Source organism: Mesoplodon densirostris, chromosome 9 (genome assembly GCF_025265405.1).
Source record: "Mesoplodon densirostris isolate mMesDen1 chromosome 9, mMesDen1 primary haplotype, whole genome shotgun sequence".
NCBI lineage: Eukaryota > Metazoa > Chordata > Mammalia > Artiodactyla > Ziphiidae > Mesoplodon > Mesoplodon densirostris.
In genome coordinates, this window is record NC_082669.1 from 36,839,149 (window position 1) to 36,856,187 (window position 17,039).

Sequence of the window (17,039 nt, forward strand, 5' to 3'; positions counted from 1 at the left end):
GTCCGCCCAGGTGCCCGCAGCCTAGAACCCTGCCCCCGACGGAGGACGGGAGGCGGAGCTAGGTCGCACCAGAGCGCAGGCCCGGCCCGCCCCCTCCGCCTTCAAGTATGCGGGGGGGGGGGTGGGAGAAGGAACGGTCGCGGCTTCCCAGCCAATCCCCGTTATCCAGTGCCCGTGGGGCGGGACCCTCGCGGCTCTCCGTCCAATTGCCGCTCCGGGGCGGCCTCAGGGAAGCACGCCTGCGCAGCTGTGCAGTGCGGCGGAGTTTATCAGCCGCTGGGGGTCGGGGCTAGCCAGCCTTTGGAGGAGCGCTCCTTCCCTCCCTCCCTCCCGTCTTCCTCCCTCCCTCCCTTCTTCCTCCCTCCTTCCCCCGCTAACCCTTCGGGGGTGGGGAAAAGTTAAGGCGTTAGAACAGCGTTAAGTTGTGGAGAGCGTCAGAGTTGCCAGGACTGGCGGGGATGGCGTCAGGCATCTCGCTTGCCGGGGTCTGAGAGGTATACTTGAGGCTGGGCCGCTAGGCTGGGCCGTCGTGGTGCTTGGTTAATTTCTCTCACCTGGTGGCTTCTGGAGTATGCGGAGCTGCCTTTGCGTTGGTGGGAGGAGTCTCCGACCTCTCGTCGACCTCTACTCCTTCTGTTTCTAGAGCCAAGCTTTGAACTTGCAGCCCTGCGACAAAGCGCCGGCACCAGGTACCCGGGCACCGGCAGGTACATCGTTTCTGGGGACTGTCCCATGGAAGGGAGTGTAGTTGTCCTAGTTAGTTAACCCAGTTAATAGTGTAGTAATTTTTATCCAGCTTTCTGGCAGCTGGACTGTTTGCGTGTGTTTGCTGTGATTGCCAAAAGTTTGAGGCTTGGGGCTTCCAACCCCTAAGTTGTCTGTCTTCCACCTTCTTTTACTAGTTTCTGTTGATTTTTTACCCCTGCAATTGTTAAACTTGTTTTTCTTCCTGCCCACAGTCACCAGCCCAGTTCAAATCTCTGTGATTCCAAAACAGATTTGTTGCAACACGCTCTTGGCAGTCCTAAACAATTGATCTTGGTGTACCGGTATGTGAAAATCTATTTATTTTACTTGTTTCTGTTTCTTGTTTACCTGATTCTGTTTTTCTACTTTGAGTTTACATCTTATTGCTCCCAGGAGGCCCACTGTAATTAAATCCAGCGTCATCATTTTCTTAATGCATTTGTAGGTTATTTTAGAATTGTATTATTTAATCTTTGTGATTGAGAGTTCAAAACAATCCTCCATGAAAGAATCTGATAATTCCTATTTTTACTGTGTACCTTTTGGTGAGTTAAGACTAGTGAGTATGGTACTGGTAGTCGTGGTCTCAGATTCCTAGAGTCTAGTGAGTGGCAGGGATGTATACAGAGAATAGCTTATTTTTTCTGTATATGTGTGTTAGTTTCCTATTGCTACCATAACAATTTATCACCAACCTAACAGTTAAAAAAACACAAACTTATTAACTAGCAGCTCTGTAGATGGGAGGTCTCTGTAGGTTTAGCTGGGTATGCTGCTTAGGATCTCACAAAGCTGAAATAAAAGTTTGTTGGTCTGGGCTTTCTGAGGGAGAATCCATTTCCAGGCTCATTGAAGTTGTTGGCAGAATTAATTTCCATGCAGTTGTAGGACCGAGGTTCCAGTTTCCTTACTGGCTGTCAGCTGGGGCCTGTCTCAGTTCCACAAGACCACCTGCATTTTCAAAGCCAGATGGCACCTCCAATCCTTTTCATGTTTTTAATCTCCCTGACTAGTCTTCTGCTACCTCCTGGAGAAAGCTTTCTGGTCCAGAGGGCTCAAGTGATTAGATTAGGCCCACCTGGATAACCTCCCTACTTCAAATAAGGTCAATTGTGCAATAACACCATCACAGTCAAGGAAGTGCTAATCTCATATTCACAGGTTCTGCCTATTAGAGGGGGCAGAATCATGAGGGCCGCTTACAGAAATTCTACGTAGCCTGATATGGTTGTCTCAAAGCTAGATTATTTTTACAGTGCAGTTTTGCAGGTATTTAAAAAAAAACCAAAACCCTAACAACAACTCTGTCTGCTTATTTGAGTATCCTCTCTACAGATGAAGAAATTCAGGTAAAGTTATTTGTGCAGGGGCATATGGCTAGAAAATGGCGAGTTGGTATTTGGACCCAGATCTACATTTCTATTAGATCTAAAGGCGTGTTTGCGGATGGTCAAAGTGAAGTGCTTCTTCCTATTTAGATAGGAAGAAGCAGAGGAATTGAGATCTTTGTTGTACCTCATTTTTGGGTTATATTAGTGGTGTAGGCTAAGCTCTTCTCCCCTAACAAAGAAAGCCAAACTACAATGGCATAAATAAAAGATCTTTTTTTTTTTTTGATACATCTAGAAGAAGGAGTCCAGGGCTAGTAGGAAGATTCTGACAGCCTCAATACCTGGCTCCCGTAAATGGGTACAAAGTGCTGTTCCAGTTGGGACTTTCCTGCTAGGCAGTGAGGAGGAGAGAAAGCACAGGAGAACACCTGTAGTTCCTTACAGGTGAATGATCTGGAGGCAACATACACATCGCAAAGCCATACTGAGCTCCAAGGGAGAGTAGGAAAGATACAGCTATATGGCTGTCTACCCAGCTGAAACTCAGGATTCTGTTAAGAAAGAAGGGGGAAAGTTATATTGGCTGAAAACAGTCTCTGCCACACCATTGTTTTTTATAATGTTTTACTCTATAACTTTCTGAGTGGAATATTTTGTTTGGCTTTGCTATTAGTTTTAACAGGTAGTATTTGAAAGGACAGGAAATTCTTATTCAATATTAATGTTTCTTCATTTCTCAACTGCTATTTTAATATATAATTTATAAAGGTTTCTTTGAGGAGTCTCTTTATTCACATTTTGTATTACTTTGATTTTTCTGAAAATTAATACATCTGTGGAAAATGTACAAGATTGCTTTGAGATACTTGAGATCATTCTGTTTAGGCCTCACACCACTGCAGGGTTAGGTTACAGCTGCCTGTCATATGACTTATGTACTCTGTAACATTTTGTAACTCTATAGTTGGATGACTCTTCCACAGCTTTTCATATTTTCCTCTTCAAAGTTCTTTCTCTCAGCCCGTTATCCTTTTCTACACATCTGAATTCTACCTACCCACTTAGACCTCACCCATTATCATGTAGCCTTTGTATGGGAGGAAGATTGTGGTCAAACAGGTGTGGACTTGAGTTGTTGGTTTGACCTTAGGCAATTTACTAAATCTGAGTTTTGACTTCTTAGGTAAAATGGCAGTGAACGCCACCTTTCAGAGATAGTATGAATATGAGAGAGATAACACATTTTCTATAACACTTATTGCAGTACTTGGCAAATAGTAGGTGCTCAATAAATGATAATTATACTGGTCTTACTGATCACTCCTTGACCTCTAGCACTTTTGAGCTACACTTTTTTTTTTTTTAATTGGTTTTCTCTCTCTGACAAGTTCATGAATTCCTAAGGACTAGGACCAAGTCCTAGATATACTGTGGTCACTAAATAGTGATGTAGTGAGTTGGGACTAGCATCTAAAAGAATATTTATGAAATTGAATTATGAGGGCTTTTTTTTTTCTTTAGTGTTCCTGTTGTGATCACATCATGGAAAATCAGTTGGCTAAATCAAGTGAAGAAAGAACATTTCAGTACCAGGATTCTCTTCCATCACTGCCTGTTCCTTCACTTGAAGAATCATTAAAGAAATACCTTGAATCAGGTATGTTTGTAATCTTTTAGCATATATTAATATTGCTGGCAACTTAGAAAACTGCGAAATTGTTAGAAGTTGATGAGGGTCTAATTGCTTTTTCCTCTAGTCTTATGATAATTAAAATTATCCTTAAAATGTCCAAAACGTTTCTGTCTTTCTCTCTCATGTTAATTTTTCCGTAGTTTAAAAAGCCAGGTAGTACTTTTAGGCTTACAGTAAGTCGTAGTCCTCTGCCTCATTTCCCCCACTGCCAATCCCACGCTCTTAGGCAAGCATTTTGAAATATTTTATCTGCTTCTTGTGTTTACCTCCAGATTTAAACTAACATTCTTTTTTTTTTTTTTAATATTTATTTATTTATTTATTTATTTTTGGCTGTGTTGGGTCTTCGTTTCTGTGCGAGGGCTTTCTCTGGTTGCGGCAAGCGGGGGCCACTCTTTATTGTGGTGCGCGGGCCTCTCACTATCGCGGCCTCTCTTGTTGCGGACAACAGGCTCCAGACGCGCAGGCTCAGTAGTTGTGGCTCACGGGCCTAGTTGCTCCTTGGCATGTGGGATCTTCCCAGACCAGGGTTCAAACACGTGTCCCCTGCATTGGCAGGCAGACTCTCAACCACTGCACCACAAGGGAAGCCCTAAACTAACATTCTTATACTACTATTTCTTGGATTTTTTTTTTTTTAGTTGTAGATGTTATCTATTAGTTCCTAAAAAGATGTAGGTTTATCTGTCCTACACCCTCTAACCTCCACCTTCGCTTCCCAACGTTTATGCAATCTAACATATCCCCATTTTCCCTCTCATTTTCTCAGTGTAGTTGTAAGAAATCACCATTTGCAGTTAGATTAGTGTTCACCTGATGTAAATCAGTATTTACCCAAATTAATTTACCTGACCATTGAGGGTTTGTGGTTATGCAATTATTCACAAGAGACCCATTCAGTGTACAGTACTTTGATTACCTTTTTGCTGCATTTTTGGGTTTTTCCTCATTTTTCATTTGCTTAGTATGCTTTGTATCCACAACTAATTCACTCCCAAATACTTCACTACACCTAAAATCCCTGAATCCATTTAAGTACATAGGATAGTCCCTCAGTTTTATTTCTTCTTGGAGACATCCCTGCTGGGGCCCCCTACCTTCTTGTTCCAATCAGTGTTCACTTTTTTCAAGCTGGCTGGACAACGCTTACCCCGGGGCTCTCGTGTAACCATCATCCTGGCGGTTCTCTTCACCTCTGTTTCCTGTGTTGTATTCCATGGTTCCTGGGTTCTGTCTTCCTCTTTTATTCCCTTATTTTGGTGAAGTACATCTTCAGTAGCTATTTGAGAAAGGGTGTCTGGGAGGAAAATAATGTTATGACCTAAAAATGTATTTATGCTACTCATACTTGATTGTTTGGCTGAGTATAGAATTCTGGGTTGGAAATGACTTTTTCTTAAGTTTTGAAGTCACTGTTCGTTTGCTCCTCTTGAGAAATCTGATGCCATTCTGGTATTTGATCCTATATATGTGATCTGTTGTTTTTCACTCCCTGGATGTATTTGGAAAGCTTTTCTTTATCCCTGTTATTCTGAATATCACAGTGATGTCCCATGGTGTGTAGGTTTTGTCATTTATTTCTCTGAACACTCAGTGGGTCCCTTCCATTTAAAAAGTCATATTCTTCAGTTCTAGGAAATTTTAAAAATTTCATTTCCTTGATAGTTTTCTCCTCCCTTCTTTTCTTTTTCTGAGAGCAACTCCTATTACTTGGATCTGGGTCCTTCTGGGTGAAGCTTTTAATTAAAAAGTTGTTTTCCTTTCATTTTTAGTGCCTGTCCCTTTTTGGTCCATTTACTGTTTGATATCATTAGTCCTTTTTTGGTTTGTTCTGCTCTCTAACTGTTATGTTAGTGGCTTTCCTCAAATATCTGGCAATCCTTAGTCATTCATATTTGAGTCAGACCCTAAGAAGCTGACTGGGAGCTCCGTGTGCGTGGGTAGACCTTGACGAAAGGGCGTTATAATGAGCCTTGAAGGGTAATAGGGCAGAGATCTAGCAGCTCCACTGGGACATATCCAAATACCAGTACTCCTTTCTCGTGGACCGATTGATTAATCAGCTTCCCCAAAGAAGAATTCTCTCATCTTTTGTTGTGAAGGCATAAGCCTGACTGTTAATATTTTGGGAGCTGAGTGGAGAGGGGCGCAGGAGGGCTCATTGTTCTGGTGTGCACTTTCATTGTAATCCCTCTTTTTAAAATATGAGCTAGAATCCACGTATTCTGCTTGTTTGGTACAACTTCTCCTAAGAGTAAACCTTCAGATTTCTAGTGCCATTGGGAAGGAGTTGCCTGGCTTTCTAGGATGGAGAAGATCTACAGGGACGTATGTGGATGGGCTGGTTGTCTGCCTCTTTTACCGATGTTGAAGCAGTCGTCCTTTCTTCAGCCTCACTTTGTCCCTTTCCTTTAGAAGTCCATGTGTCTTGAATTCTTGAACTTTCCTGGGGTTCTGCTGCAGGAGTTGGCTTGCTTGTTGGTTTGCACCTAACCCTCCCCTGTCTCCCACTACATTCCACTTTCCAGGCTGTCGGTGCTTTCTCCATTCTGCGATCAGTCACCATTTTCCCACGTGTTTTCTAATTTGTAAAATGTTAACTTGTCTGCTGTCCTCTCTTCTTTCATTTTCTATGTCCTTAAGAATTTATGCCTTTTTAATTACTCTCATTTTCGTGAGTTTCTAGAAGTGAAGATAAATTTATGACCTTAGTTCCCTTTGTTTAATTGGAAGCCCTCTGATTTTTCTTTTTAATTCTTTTTTCACACCTACTTTCATCTTGGAATTCTAGTTTCTTTTTAAAAAAATTCACTGATTATTCACTTGTGCTCTCTGAATGCAGCTATTTAAATTAACTTTAAGAGAAGACTTTGAAGTGACAAAAATAAAACAAAAGGAAGATATTAATGTCCCTTGATTTCTAATTTACTTTCATTTATAGCTTAATTTTCAGAACACTTGGTTTTCATGGACTAGGACCCCTGTATACTTTGTGTGTGTGTCTGTGTGTGAGGGAAATCGTTATTGGCCAGAAGGGACCCTACACTGCTCTGGGAAGGCTTTACACTTAAATTTACATACATATTGCACTTACATTGATAATGTTTAAGGCTCTGCTTCAACATTAGTGGAAAGAAGCTTTAATTTCTCTCAGTTATGGCTAAACAGGATTTACTTTCCTATTGGACTAGTAGCTAGATGATAGTCCTATATGTCATTTTAACTATCATCATCTAGAATGATTTTTAAATAATTTGGGGGAAGTAGTTAGCAGACTACATAGTATCCACTGTTTTATTTTTTTCCAGTATTTTGCATTGTTGCTTTTCAGCCATTTTCATGTTGTAAACTCTATTATAATTTAGTGGACTGCTCTAATACATAAGTATTTTATATAACTGAGTCAAGATTTGTGTAAGCAATAATAATTGAGGTGAGTTTGTGGTACTTGATATCTAAGTACTTTAATGCATATTTTTTTCTTTATAGTAAAGCCATTTGCAAATGAAGAAGAATATAAGAAAACTGAAGCAATTGTCCAAAAATTTCAAAATGGTATTGGAGAAAAATTGCAGCAGAAATTACTTGAAAGGGCAAAAGAAAAAAGAAATTGGGTATTTATGTTATTGTACTTAGAATATTGATACTTAATGAAAAATAGATGTGTATCGGGCTTTCACTTTTAAATTATTACTGTATTGTAAAATTCTTTTAGTTATTGTTGTCTTTATCATCATCCAAAAGAATGAGTGAATTGTTTAACTCTGGGCAGCTTTAAGTAAGCGTTGTGTGTCGGCTCCTCTCCTATTGGGGAACCTGTTGACATGCAGAGTTCCTGGGACCAGTGATTCTGATTCAGTATCTCTGGAATGGGGGCCCAGAGATCCTTATTTTCACAACTACTCCATGTGGTTCTGATGCAGGTCATCTGTAGACCATGCTTGAGAAAAACACTTTGCGCAGATAATCAAAGTCCCACAACACTAAAATAAACATCACATTGGTGGCATACAAATATTTAAACAGTACGTAGGAGAAAAGGGGCATTATAAAACTGGAGTGGAGAATGGTTATAAGTATTCTATGTTTCAGTTAGATAGATTGAGGAGACAGTGGTTTCATAATTACTGAGGATGTCAGTAATTTGCCACAAGGAATCTTCTTTGACTTTTTCATCTTAACTACTCTGCTTCTGTAGTACAAACCAGAGGATGAGTTTTCATAATTTAAGATATTGCCTTAATCTAGAAATACTGATTGTAACTGTCATTTAGTTGTAGAAATAAAAAGCAAGCTGATCTTCTCATTGTCCTTTGATACCTATGATGGAATAATAAAATTTTATACCTCAAGATGCCTTTTTTCTCAATCTTGAGCCTTGAGTGACTTTAATTAAATTAGGGTAAAGGTAAAGAAGTTGTTCTGCCTGTATCCTTTTCACTTATATCTTTTTCCAAATGACTGATTATAGTTTATAACATCAAATTCTTCAAAAACAGCTCTAGGTAACTTGGTGACATTCAGTTACTTATACATGAAATTCAATTGCATGTCATGAAAGAGGGATGCATAGAAAGTGGTGTCAGTGAAAAATCCAAATTAGTTTTAAGCCTACTGAAAAGTTTTTATATTTCTATGAAAAAGGAAATAGGAAAATTATAAGTGCCTTAATAATTGTTATAATTGAGGATTTGTTGAATATCTATTGTACCCCAGGTACTCTGAGAAAACACACCTAGAGTACTTTGTCGGGTACTCCTGGTACTCTGAGTAATTGGTGATTTCAGTATGATCGGTCTGAAGGTGTTTGTTTCAGTGCTTTCTTGTTTGTTTTTGATAATGTAGTTGAACTGAATAGTACTTAATTCAGATCCCATAATTCTGAAAGAAAGAAATGATCACAGTACTGTTTTTTAATATCTGTGATGATTTAAAACACAACATGTTTTTAAGTGTTGAAGACTAATTAAAGAAAAAAGGACAAATAGAGGTTTTTTCCCCCCAGCAGTTACACACTGAAGTATTATCAGTAACATTAGGCTGATGTTCTTAATTTCTTTTAGCTGGAAGACTGGTGGCTAAATGTTGCCTACCTGGATGTTCGTATACCATCACAACTGCATGTCAACTTTGGGGGTGCTGCAAGCCATATTGAACACTACTGGCCTCCAAAGGAAGGCACGCAATTGGAAAGAGGAAGTATAAGTCTTTGGCATATCTTGAACTACTGGCAGCTATTAAGAAAGTAAGGATAGTTACGTCAATTTGGTTACGTATTTACCCAAGGTCTCAGGTCGCACAATGTTGAGAAGCTTAACTTACTCATATGGGGATGAATACTATAGGTGTGACTGTTTGGTTTATAAATTTTATAATGATTTCTTGGTCAATATACTTTTTTGGTTTGTTTTAATAGAGAAAAATTGCCTGTTCATAAAGTTGGAAATACTCCTCTAGATATGAATCAATTCCGAATGCTGTTTTCCACCTGCAAGGTTCCAGGAATTACTAGAGATTCAGTTATTAATTATTTTAGGACTGGTAAGTAGAAAACAAACACATGTAAAAGCATTGGAATTTGGGTAGTTTTGCTGCAGTTTCTTCTGTGATGCTATGGAACATACTTTTTTTTTTTTTTTTTTTTTGGCTGCTCCGTGTGCCTTGTGAGATATTAGTTCCCTGATCAGGGATAGAACCTGGACCCACAGCAGTGAAAGTGCCGAGTCCTAACCACTGGACCACAAAGAATTCCCATGACACTGTGGAACATACTTTTTTTTTTTTTTAATTTGGAACATACTGTTTTGAAAAATATTTCTTACTGGATTTTGACTAATCAGAAGCTTTCTATGAACCTTTTCTTTCAGTCATAGTGATTAGCTGGAAGTAATTTGTGGGAATGGATTTTTTGAAACTGTCTTACATGGTTCTGTACAAACCTGTTACTTATGTTGCATCATTTGAGAGTTTAAATTTTAGTTAAAGAGTAGAATTATGAATCAGTTTTAGGAGATCTGGAGCATATGATCTGGATCCTTCTCTTTCTACCCTCATTTCTTATCTGAATTCTCTTTTTGAGTGTTTGTATGTGCTCATCATGTCCCATTTGTCTTTGTGAGTATGCTTTCCTCCCCTCAACCCACCCCTCTTCTTCGTATGAGGTAAGAGCCTGATACCAATCTTCTTGAAGGCACATGAGTTCAGACTGACCCATCAAAGTTTTTGTTTTTACAATTAGTTTAATGGCGCTTTCTGCTTGGTGTCCTAGCATATCTTCAAAGGGAAAATTCTGTTGTAGTAACTGCTGGTTTCCAGTTACTTCTGGAACTTTTCTTATAAATTTGATAACATAGTTTATATTACTGCAGAATGTCATTATGAATGGGTATTTTTCTTATATAAAATTTTATTTAAAAGTAAAATTTCAATACCCAATTTTGCTTGTAGTGTGAGAAGTATAAGTTTACTTTCATGTAGAACTCAACTTCTTGTGTGTAAAACTCTGTAGGAGCTTGAGATATTTAATATCCTTAAGACCAGACACATTTACCTTGATGTTGCAAGAGAAAGAATTAAAAGAAAGAATTAGGAACCTGGTTATTTATGGCATAAAGTTGAACGTCCAAATGTAAATTGAAAAGATGAACAGGAGGGCTTCCCTGGTGGCGCAGTGGTTGAGAGTCCGACTGCCGATGCAGGGGACACTGGTTCATGCCCCGGTCTGGGAAGATCCCACATGCCGCGGAGCGGCTGGGCCCGTGAGCCATGGCCACTGAGCCTGCGCGTCCGGAGCCTGTGCTCCGCAATGGGAGAGGCCACAACAGTGAGAGGCCCGTGTACTGCAAAAAAAAAAAAAAAAAAAGAAAAGATGAACAGGAGAAAATTGATAGGAGAAGAGTAGTAGCAAATAGAAATAATATGCATATTAGTTAAGAACTATTATCAATAGACCTGGCTTTGAATTCAATCTTTTATCGCTTAGTACTTATGTCTTTAGATAAGGTAAGTTCTTTAAGTAACAGTGCATAAGGTGGGGATTCATTAATTTAATAATGTACTTCTTGATACAGTGGTTTAAGCTGTCATGGTTAGTATGTTCTTGAACTTACAGTTAGTTGAAGAGGTGCAAATAGGGATAAAGCTGAGGGAATCAGTAAACATGAAAAAATATCGTAGAGTTTGTGACAAATGCTATATAGAGAATTCAAATCACATGAGTAACTGGGTGGCTGTTTTAGATTAGGTCATCAGGGAAGACCTCACTGAGGATCTGAATAATAAGATGATCTGGCACAGTTTTTTGCTTTTCATTTTTGTTTTTGTTTAGTTCAGCTTGTTGTTGGTGGTGGAGGTGGAGGTGGTGGTGGGGTGTGAGTGTGTGTGTGTGTGTTGAGGGGGGAATCTTCTGGGCATGAATAAACTTGGCATGTTCGAAGGGCAATGTGGATGGAACAGAGTAGTAGGCAAGAAGGAGGGGGTGGATTGTAAAGATGTAAAAGAGTCTGGATCATATAGTACTGTGTAAGCTAACTAAGGTTTTTTGGCTTTTATTTAAAATGTGATTAGATACTATTAGTGGGTTTTGACCAAGAGAGTGATGTGAACAGTTTATGTTTTAAAAAAGATCATTCTGCCTGCTGTTTGAAGAATAAATTTTTAAGAGAGAGACATGTAGCAGCAGGGAGATGAATTAGAAGCTTGTTTTAGTAGTCCCAGTGAGCCATAACAATGACTTGTCCTAGGGTGGTAGCATGGAGGTGGTGAATAGTTACTAGATTCTGGAGATATTTTGGATATGGAGTAAGCAGAATTATTCATAGGTTGGTTGTGAGATGTGAGAGAAAAAGAGGAATCAGATGACCCCAAGTTACTGGGCTTGAGAAGCTAATGGGGTAGATAGGTGTGTTGGTTCATGAGGTGGGGAAAACTGGGAGGAAATATTTAGGGAAGAAAATAAAGAGTTCCCTAGACTGCACTGAATTTAAGATGCCTTTTAGACATCTAAGTGGAAATGTAAATAGGCAGTTGGGTACAGAGTTTGGGGTACTGGGGAGAATTCAGGACTGCAGATAAAGATTTAGGAGTCATCATTAGCAGGCATAGAAATCATTTCTACCCCCATAAAAATAGGTAGGATTACTTTTGGAATACATATAGCTGAAGATGATCTGGGGAACCAGTACTGATCCTGATCACGGTCAAATATAGTATTTGGTGGTCAGAGAAGGAGGAACCAGCACAAGAGGCCAAAGCAGGAAGAAAACAAGAACAGTGGTCTCCCAGAAGCCACGAGAAAGAACTGTTTACCTAATGCTCCCATGAGGTCAAATGAGGTAGAAATTGAAAGTGACCATTGGATTTGTCAGAGTGATGTGGACAGAGGCTGCCCCTGACAAGAGCAGTGTTAGTGGAAGTTGGGGAACGGAGCTCAGCTGGAGGAGATGAAAGCAAACTGAAGAAGTGGTGGCAGCATTTGGAAATAATGCTTGCAGAAAAGGTTTGGATGTGCAGTGGGAGATTGTGTGTGTGTGTGTGTGTGTTATTTTTTTTAAAAAGATGGGTGATACATCATAGGAATGACATAGGAGAGAAGGAAAAATTATCTTGCAGGGGAAAGGATAAAGAACCAAAGACATTGGGAATATAAGAGCAGAAATTGTGGAAGAACTGGTCTTTGGCAGGAGCAGGGATGAGAGGCAATGCAGAAAGTGTGCGTCCAGATGCACACAGATGGGCTGATCTTGCTGTAGAAAGAGGAGGCTGTTCCATGTACTGCTTGTGTTTTCCTTGGTGAAATAAGAACTGAGGTGGGGGTGGAATATTTGAGGAAAAAAGGAGATGGTTTGAAATGGTCATTTTGGAAAGTGGGAAAAGCAAACATTCTGTGGAAACATAGGGTAGCTAAACAGTGTTGAGATGTGTTTTTATGAATTTAAAGTTAGACTATATGGTGTGTTGTGTTTTTTCCTTCAGCAACAGGGGCAGGTGCAGAGGAAGAGGGAGTGAAGGTTTTTGCAAGGGAGAAATTATAATGTTGGCTATAGAATCTATCCTGGATAAGGAGAAGATTGAAGAAATTATGTGTGTTGAGGGGGACGGCAGCATGCAGGCCGCTGCAGATAAGAGGCTAGTCTCAATAAGGAGGCAAGTTAGACCTAGTTTTGTTTTTTGTTTTTTGTTTTTTACCTTACGAGACCATTAAGACTAATTCAGTTTTAGTGAACTAATTCAGTTTTAGTGTGCACCTCATTTTGCCCAAGAAGTTCAGACTTCGAATGTCATCTCTTGTCATCTAGATGCATGGATTTGTGCATAGCCTAATTGGACTCAAGTTCCCCACTGCTGGGACCCACCCTCCACTCCTTCCCCAAACCCTTCTGCTGTACTTGATGGAGCTCATGGTCAGCAGAATGCATTATATTCTCCACCTTTTCTCAGAAAGTTCCCCTTTCCTTCTGAAAGGTGCTGTTCATGAAACCTGGTTATTTTTTTTACACCGCTTTTCCTATAACCATCTCAAATGGGGATTTTGTTTTTCTCTTACACTTTGGTACTGGAAGGCAAGTAGGAGATGTTGGTGTCTTCTTTATTTCCTGTTGCCCTTTTCATGTTTTCTTTTCCCTTGCAATTTTAGCTCTTGAAAAAAAAATGCTATCAGGTTATGTCACCCCTGCTTGTCATTGTCATAGTGACTTCTCTTGTGGTCACTTTCCTTCATTCATTGATTGCTTTAGCACCAGTCTCACTGTCTGTCTCTCCATTACTACCTCAGTCACATTCTTGCTGGCTTCAGCCTCCATTTGTGGATGACCCGTGGCTTCTCCTTCCTTCCTCTCCTTCTCAAGCAGCCACCCACTCCCATGGCCCAGCCATAGACCCTGTTGTAATCACCTCCACCTCTCAGCTCCAACAGTGTGGTTCTAGGCATCTCACTCTGACCTCCACCTTCTCTTCACAGCTCACTTCCTTTCGGTCCACCTCAGCCATTTCTCTGACCACATCTTGACTTAAACTTCAGTTACTCTGCAGTTCTTCGCTGTTTCATTTCTCCCTCCCCGTGGCCACGTGTTCACATCTCTGTGGTTCTTTCCTGTCACCCCTCCTTACGTACACATTCAAACCTTTGCTCAGCTGCCCCCTCCCTCCCCACTCCACCCCCGCCTCAGCACTTTACATTTCAGTCTCCTGTCTTTCCTCCACATAGTCAAGACACCTACCCTAGCAATTTACTTGGCCAGAGGGAACCACAAAACATCACTTAACCTTTCTCAGTCAAACCTCAAGTGGACGCAAAGCACTACCTTGCTGTACTCTTTTGTCAAGCTATTCTCTCACTTCCAGAGAAGACTGTTTCATGCCTTTCTCCTTCTTTATTCCCAGCTAATGAACTCTTTTATTTCTCAACAAATGTAAAGCAATGTTTCTATCACCAAAGTTGCCAACCTGTCTGGTAGGCAGAATAATGACCCCCAAATACGTCCACTTCCTAATCCTTAGAACTGACTGAATGTGTTACCTTAAATGGTAAAGGGGAATTAGGTTGCAGATGAAATTAAGTTTGCTCATCAGTTGACCTTGAGATAGGGAGATTATCCTGGATTATTCAGTTGGGCCCAGAGCAATCGTAAGAATTCTTATAAGTGAAGAAAGAGGCAGAGGAGAGAACCAAAGGGGTGGAAGCCTGAGAAAACCATGATCCTCTCTTGATGGCTCTGAAGATGGAGGAATGGAGGGAATTCCCTGGCGGTCCAGTGGTTAGGACTCAGCACTTTCACTGCCAGGGTCCAGGTTCAATCCCTGATCAGGGAACTAAAACCCTGCAATCCGTGTGGGGCAGCCCCCCCCCAAAAAAATGGAGGAATGGGGCCTTGAGCCACGGAATGTGGGCAGCCTCTAGAGGCTGAAAAAGCAAAGGAAACAGATTCTCCCCTAGAGCCTCCAGAAGGAACATAGACTTGTTGACACGCTCATTTTAGCCCAGTGAGACACATTTCAGACTTCGGTCCCCAGACCTGTAAGACAGTAAATTTGTGTTGTTAGTGTTGATTTACCACTAAGTTAGTGGTGATTTATTACAGCAGTCATAGAAACATTCATTCAAATATTGGCCCATTCTGTAACCTCCTTGCAATACACTACTGCACATTCATACCCTTTGTCTTCTCTTTCTAAGAGTGTGGAACTGTTCTGACTCTTAAGGATAACCCTTCTGTAAGGTGCCTTGGGCTCTACCACCTCTTGTTTAATCAAGGACCTTGCTTCTGCATTATCCTTTCTCTCTGTGCTGCATTAACAGTTTCCCCTCTTTAGCGGGTTGTACCAATTTGTAATATCTCCCTTCTTGAAAAGAAAAAATTAACCTCTTGCTTCCTTCAAGTGTCACACCCCAGTCAAAGCCACCATCAACTCTCACTTAGGTGGTTCTCACTGGGACCACTTCAGTTACCTCCTAACTGATCTTGCTGTATATTTTCTTCCCTCTTAAAATCTCTTTTCCATATGGCAGCTAGAGTGCCCTTTATAAAGTATTAATTAGGTGACATTATTACTGTCCTGCTTAAAACCTTCCATTGGCTTCTTTTCCATCATACTTCAAATTGCAAGCCCTTTCTAAGGCCAATATGGTCTGGCCCCAATTTTTTCTACCATTCTACCCATTTCTCTCTGCTGCAGCTGCACTGACCTTGTTTCCCTTTAAGCAGACCAGCTCATTTTTGTCCTAATGCCCTTGTACTTGCTGTTTCCTCTACCTGGAACTCTCTTCCTGCAGGTATTTCTGTACTCACACCTTTGCTTCATTTTGTTCTCTGCTCAAATATCCCCTCTTATGCTCATCCTGTGGCGGCACCCTTCTGTCGTCCTCTTCCCAAATATTTATTGATGAACTTGGCATCAGGTTTATTTTATTTTTTCTTTTGAAGCCTGAAATTTTAGGTAATAGAGGACAGCAATAAAAGGTAGTGATGGTAAATGTAAAAGGATATGGACGTTTTTGAAGGGGAAGAAAGAAAAAATGGTTTGGAAATAGCCATGATGGACAAAGGAAATACATACCTCACCTACAAGGACTTGAGGAAATAGGATATAAGAGAAAAAATAATAGTGCTATCAGGAAATGGCTCTTCCTCTTAGCTGATGAATAGATTTCATTAGATAATCTGTGTAAAACATTTAGCACAGTTCCTTGTATGTAATGTCAACCAATAAATTTACTTCCAGTGGCAGTATATGTCTTTCCTAACTTTCTTCCTCTTCTTTCTTTTTTGAGAGGGAAGGAGCAGAGATCTTATAGGAAGACCCTTGTCAAAGGAACTAGTACTTGAAAAATGGGACTAAATCAGAATAGTCTGAGATTTACAAATCTCAAAAATAAATAGTTCTTGGGGAATTAAGAGGTGCCAAATGAGTCATAGAATCAATTATCAGTGGCTTACCAGGTGTCATCAGAGCCTTAAGTAATGCTACCGATTGGGCAAAATGCTTTCTCCTTGCCACCCAGGCATACAGTGTCCTTATTCTACTGAAAACTATTTTATTGAGAAATCACAGATAGATACTATTGCAGTTAAATTATGTGATGATCAATAAACATTAAAATAATCTCCAAGCAGGACAGCAATAAAGACGCAGACGTAGAGAATGGACTTGAGGACACAGGGAGGGGCAAGGGTAAGCTGGGACGAAGTGAGAGAATGGCATGGACTTACATATACTACCAAATGTAAAATAGATAGCTAGTGGGAAGCAGCCGCGTAGCACAGGGAGATCAGCTCAGTGCTTTGTGACCACCTAGAGGGGTGGGATAGGGAGGGAGGGTGGGAGGGAGACGCAAGAGGGAGGAGATACAGGGATATATATATATGTATAGCTGATTCACTTTGTTATAAAGCAGAAACTAACACACCATTTTAAAGCAATTATACTCCAATAAAGATGTTAAAAGAAAACAAGAAAAACCCCAAAAGAAACTTAACTCAAATAGCTCTCCTCCAGGATTTCTCTGCGACCCTTTTCTCTTCCCATCCTGTCCATAAATAAAACTAGAAAGCCCTGCAATAATATGGAATTTATATGACTCTTAAGGTATACAAATATTTGAAACTTTCATGGATTTCTAGATGTTTTACATAAATGGGTTTTAGGAACATGTATTTATGACATAATAACTGAAATTTTATCACCTTATTAAAGTGTTTTTATTCATGTGACTTTTTTTTTTTTTTTTTTTCTTTCTGCGGTACGCGGGCCTCTCACTGTTGTGGCCTCTC

The 17,039-nt window shown here is 40.2% G+C and overlaps 1 protein-coding gene across 3 annotated transcripts in view; it reads left to right on the forward strand.

Annotated features, from left to right (window-relative positions):
* Nucleotides 1–253: 253 nt before the first annotated feature.
* CROT (carnitine O-octanoyltransferase) overlaps nt 254–17,039 on the forward strand; it is a 68,572-nt gene continuing 51,786 nt past the window's right edge. The window contains exons 1-7 of one of the 3 annotated variants that reach the window (XM_060107463.1): nt 254–494; nt 644–707; nt 960–1,049; nt 3,600–3,735; nt 7,261–7,385; nt 8,835–9,016; nt 9,188–9,312. In XM_060107463.1, the coding sequence (XP_059963446.1) occupies nt 3,621–3,735; nt 7,261–7,385; nt 8,835–9,016; nt 9,188–9,312 (547 nt within the window). In that variant the 5' untranslated portion in view covers nt 254–494; nt 644–707; nt 960–1,049; nt 3,600–3,620. Of the gene's footprint in view, nt 708–959; nt 1,050–3,599; nt 3,736–7,260; nt 7,386–8,834; nt 9,017–9,187; nt 9,313–17,039 lie in introns of all 3 variants that reach the window. The other 2 variants (XM_060107462.1, XM_060107464.1) reach the window with 2 other exon arrangements.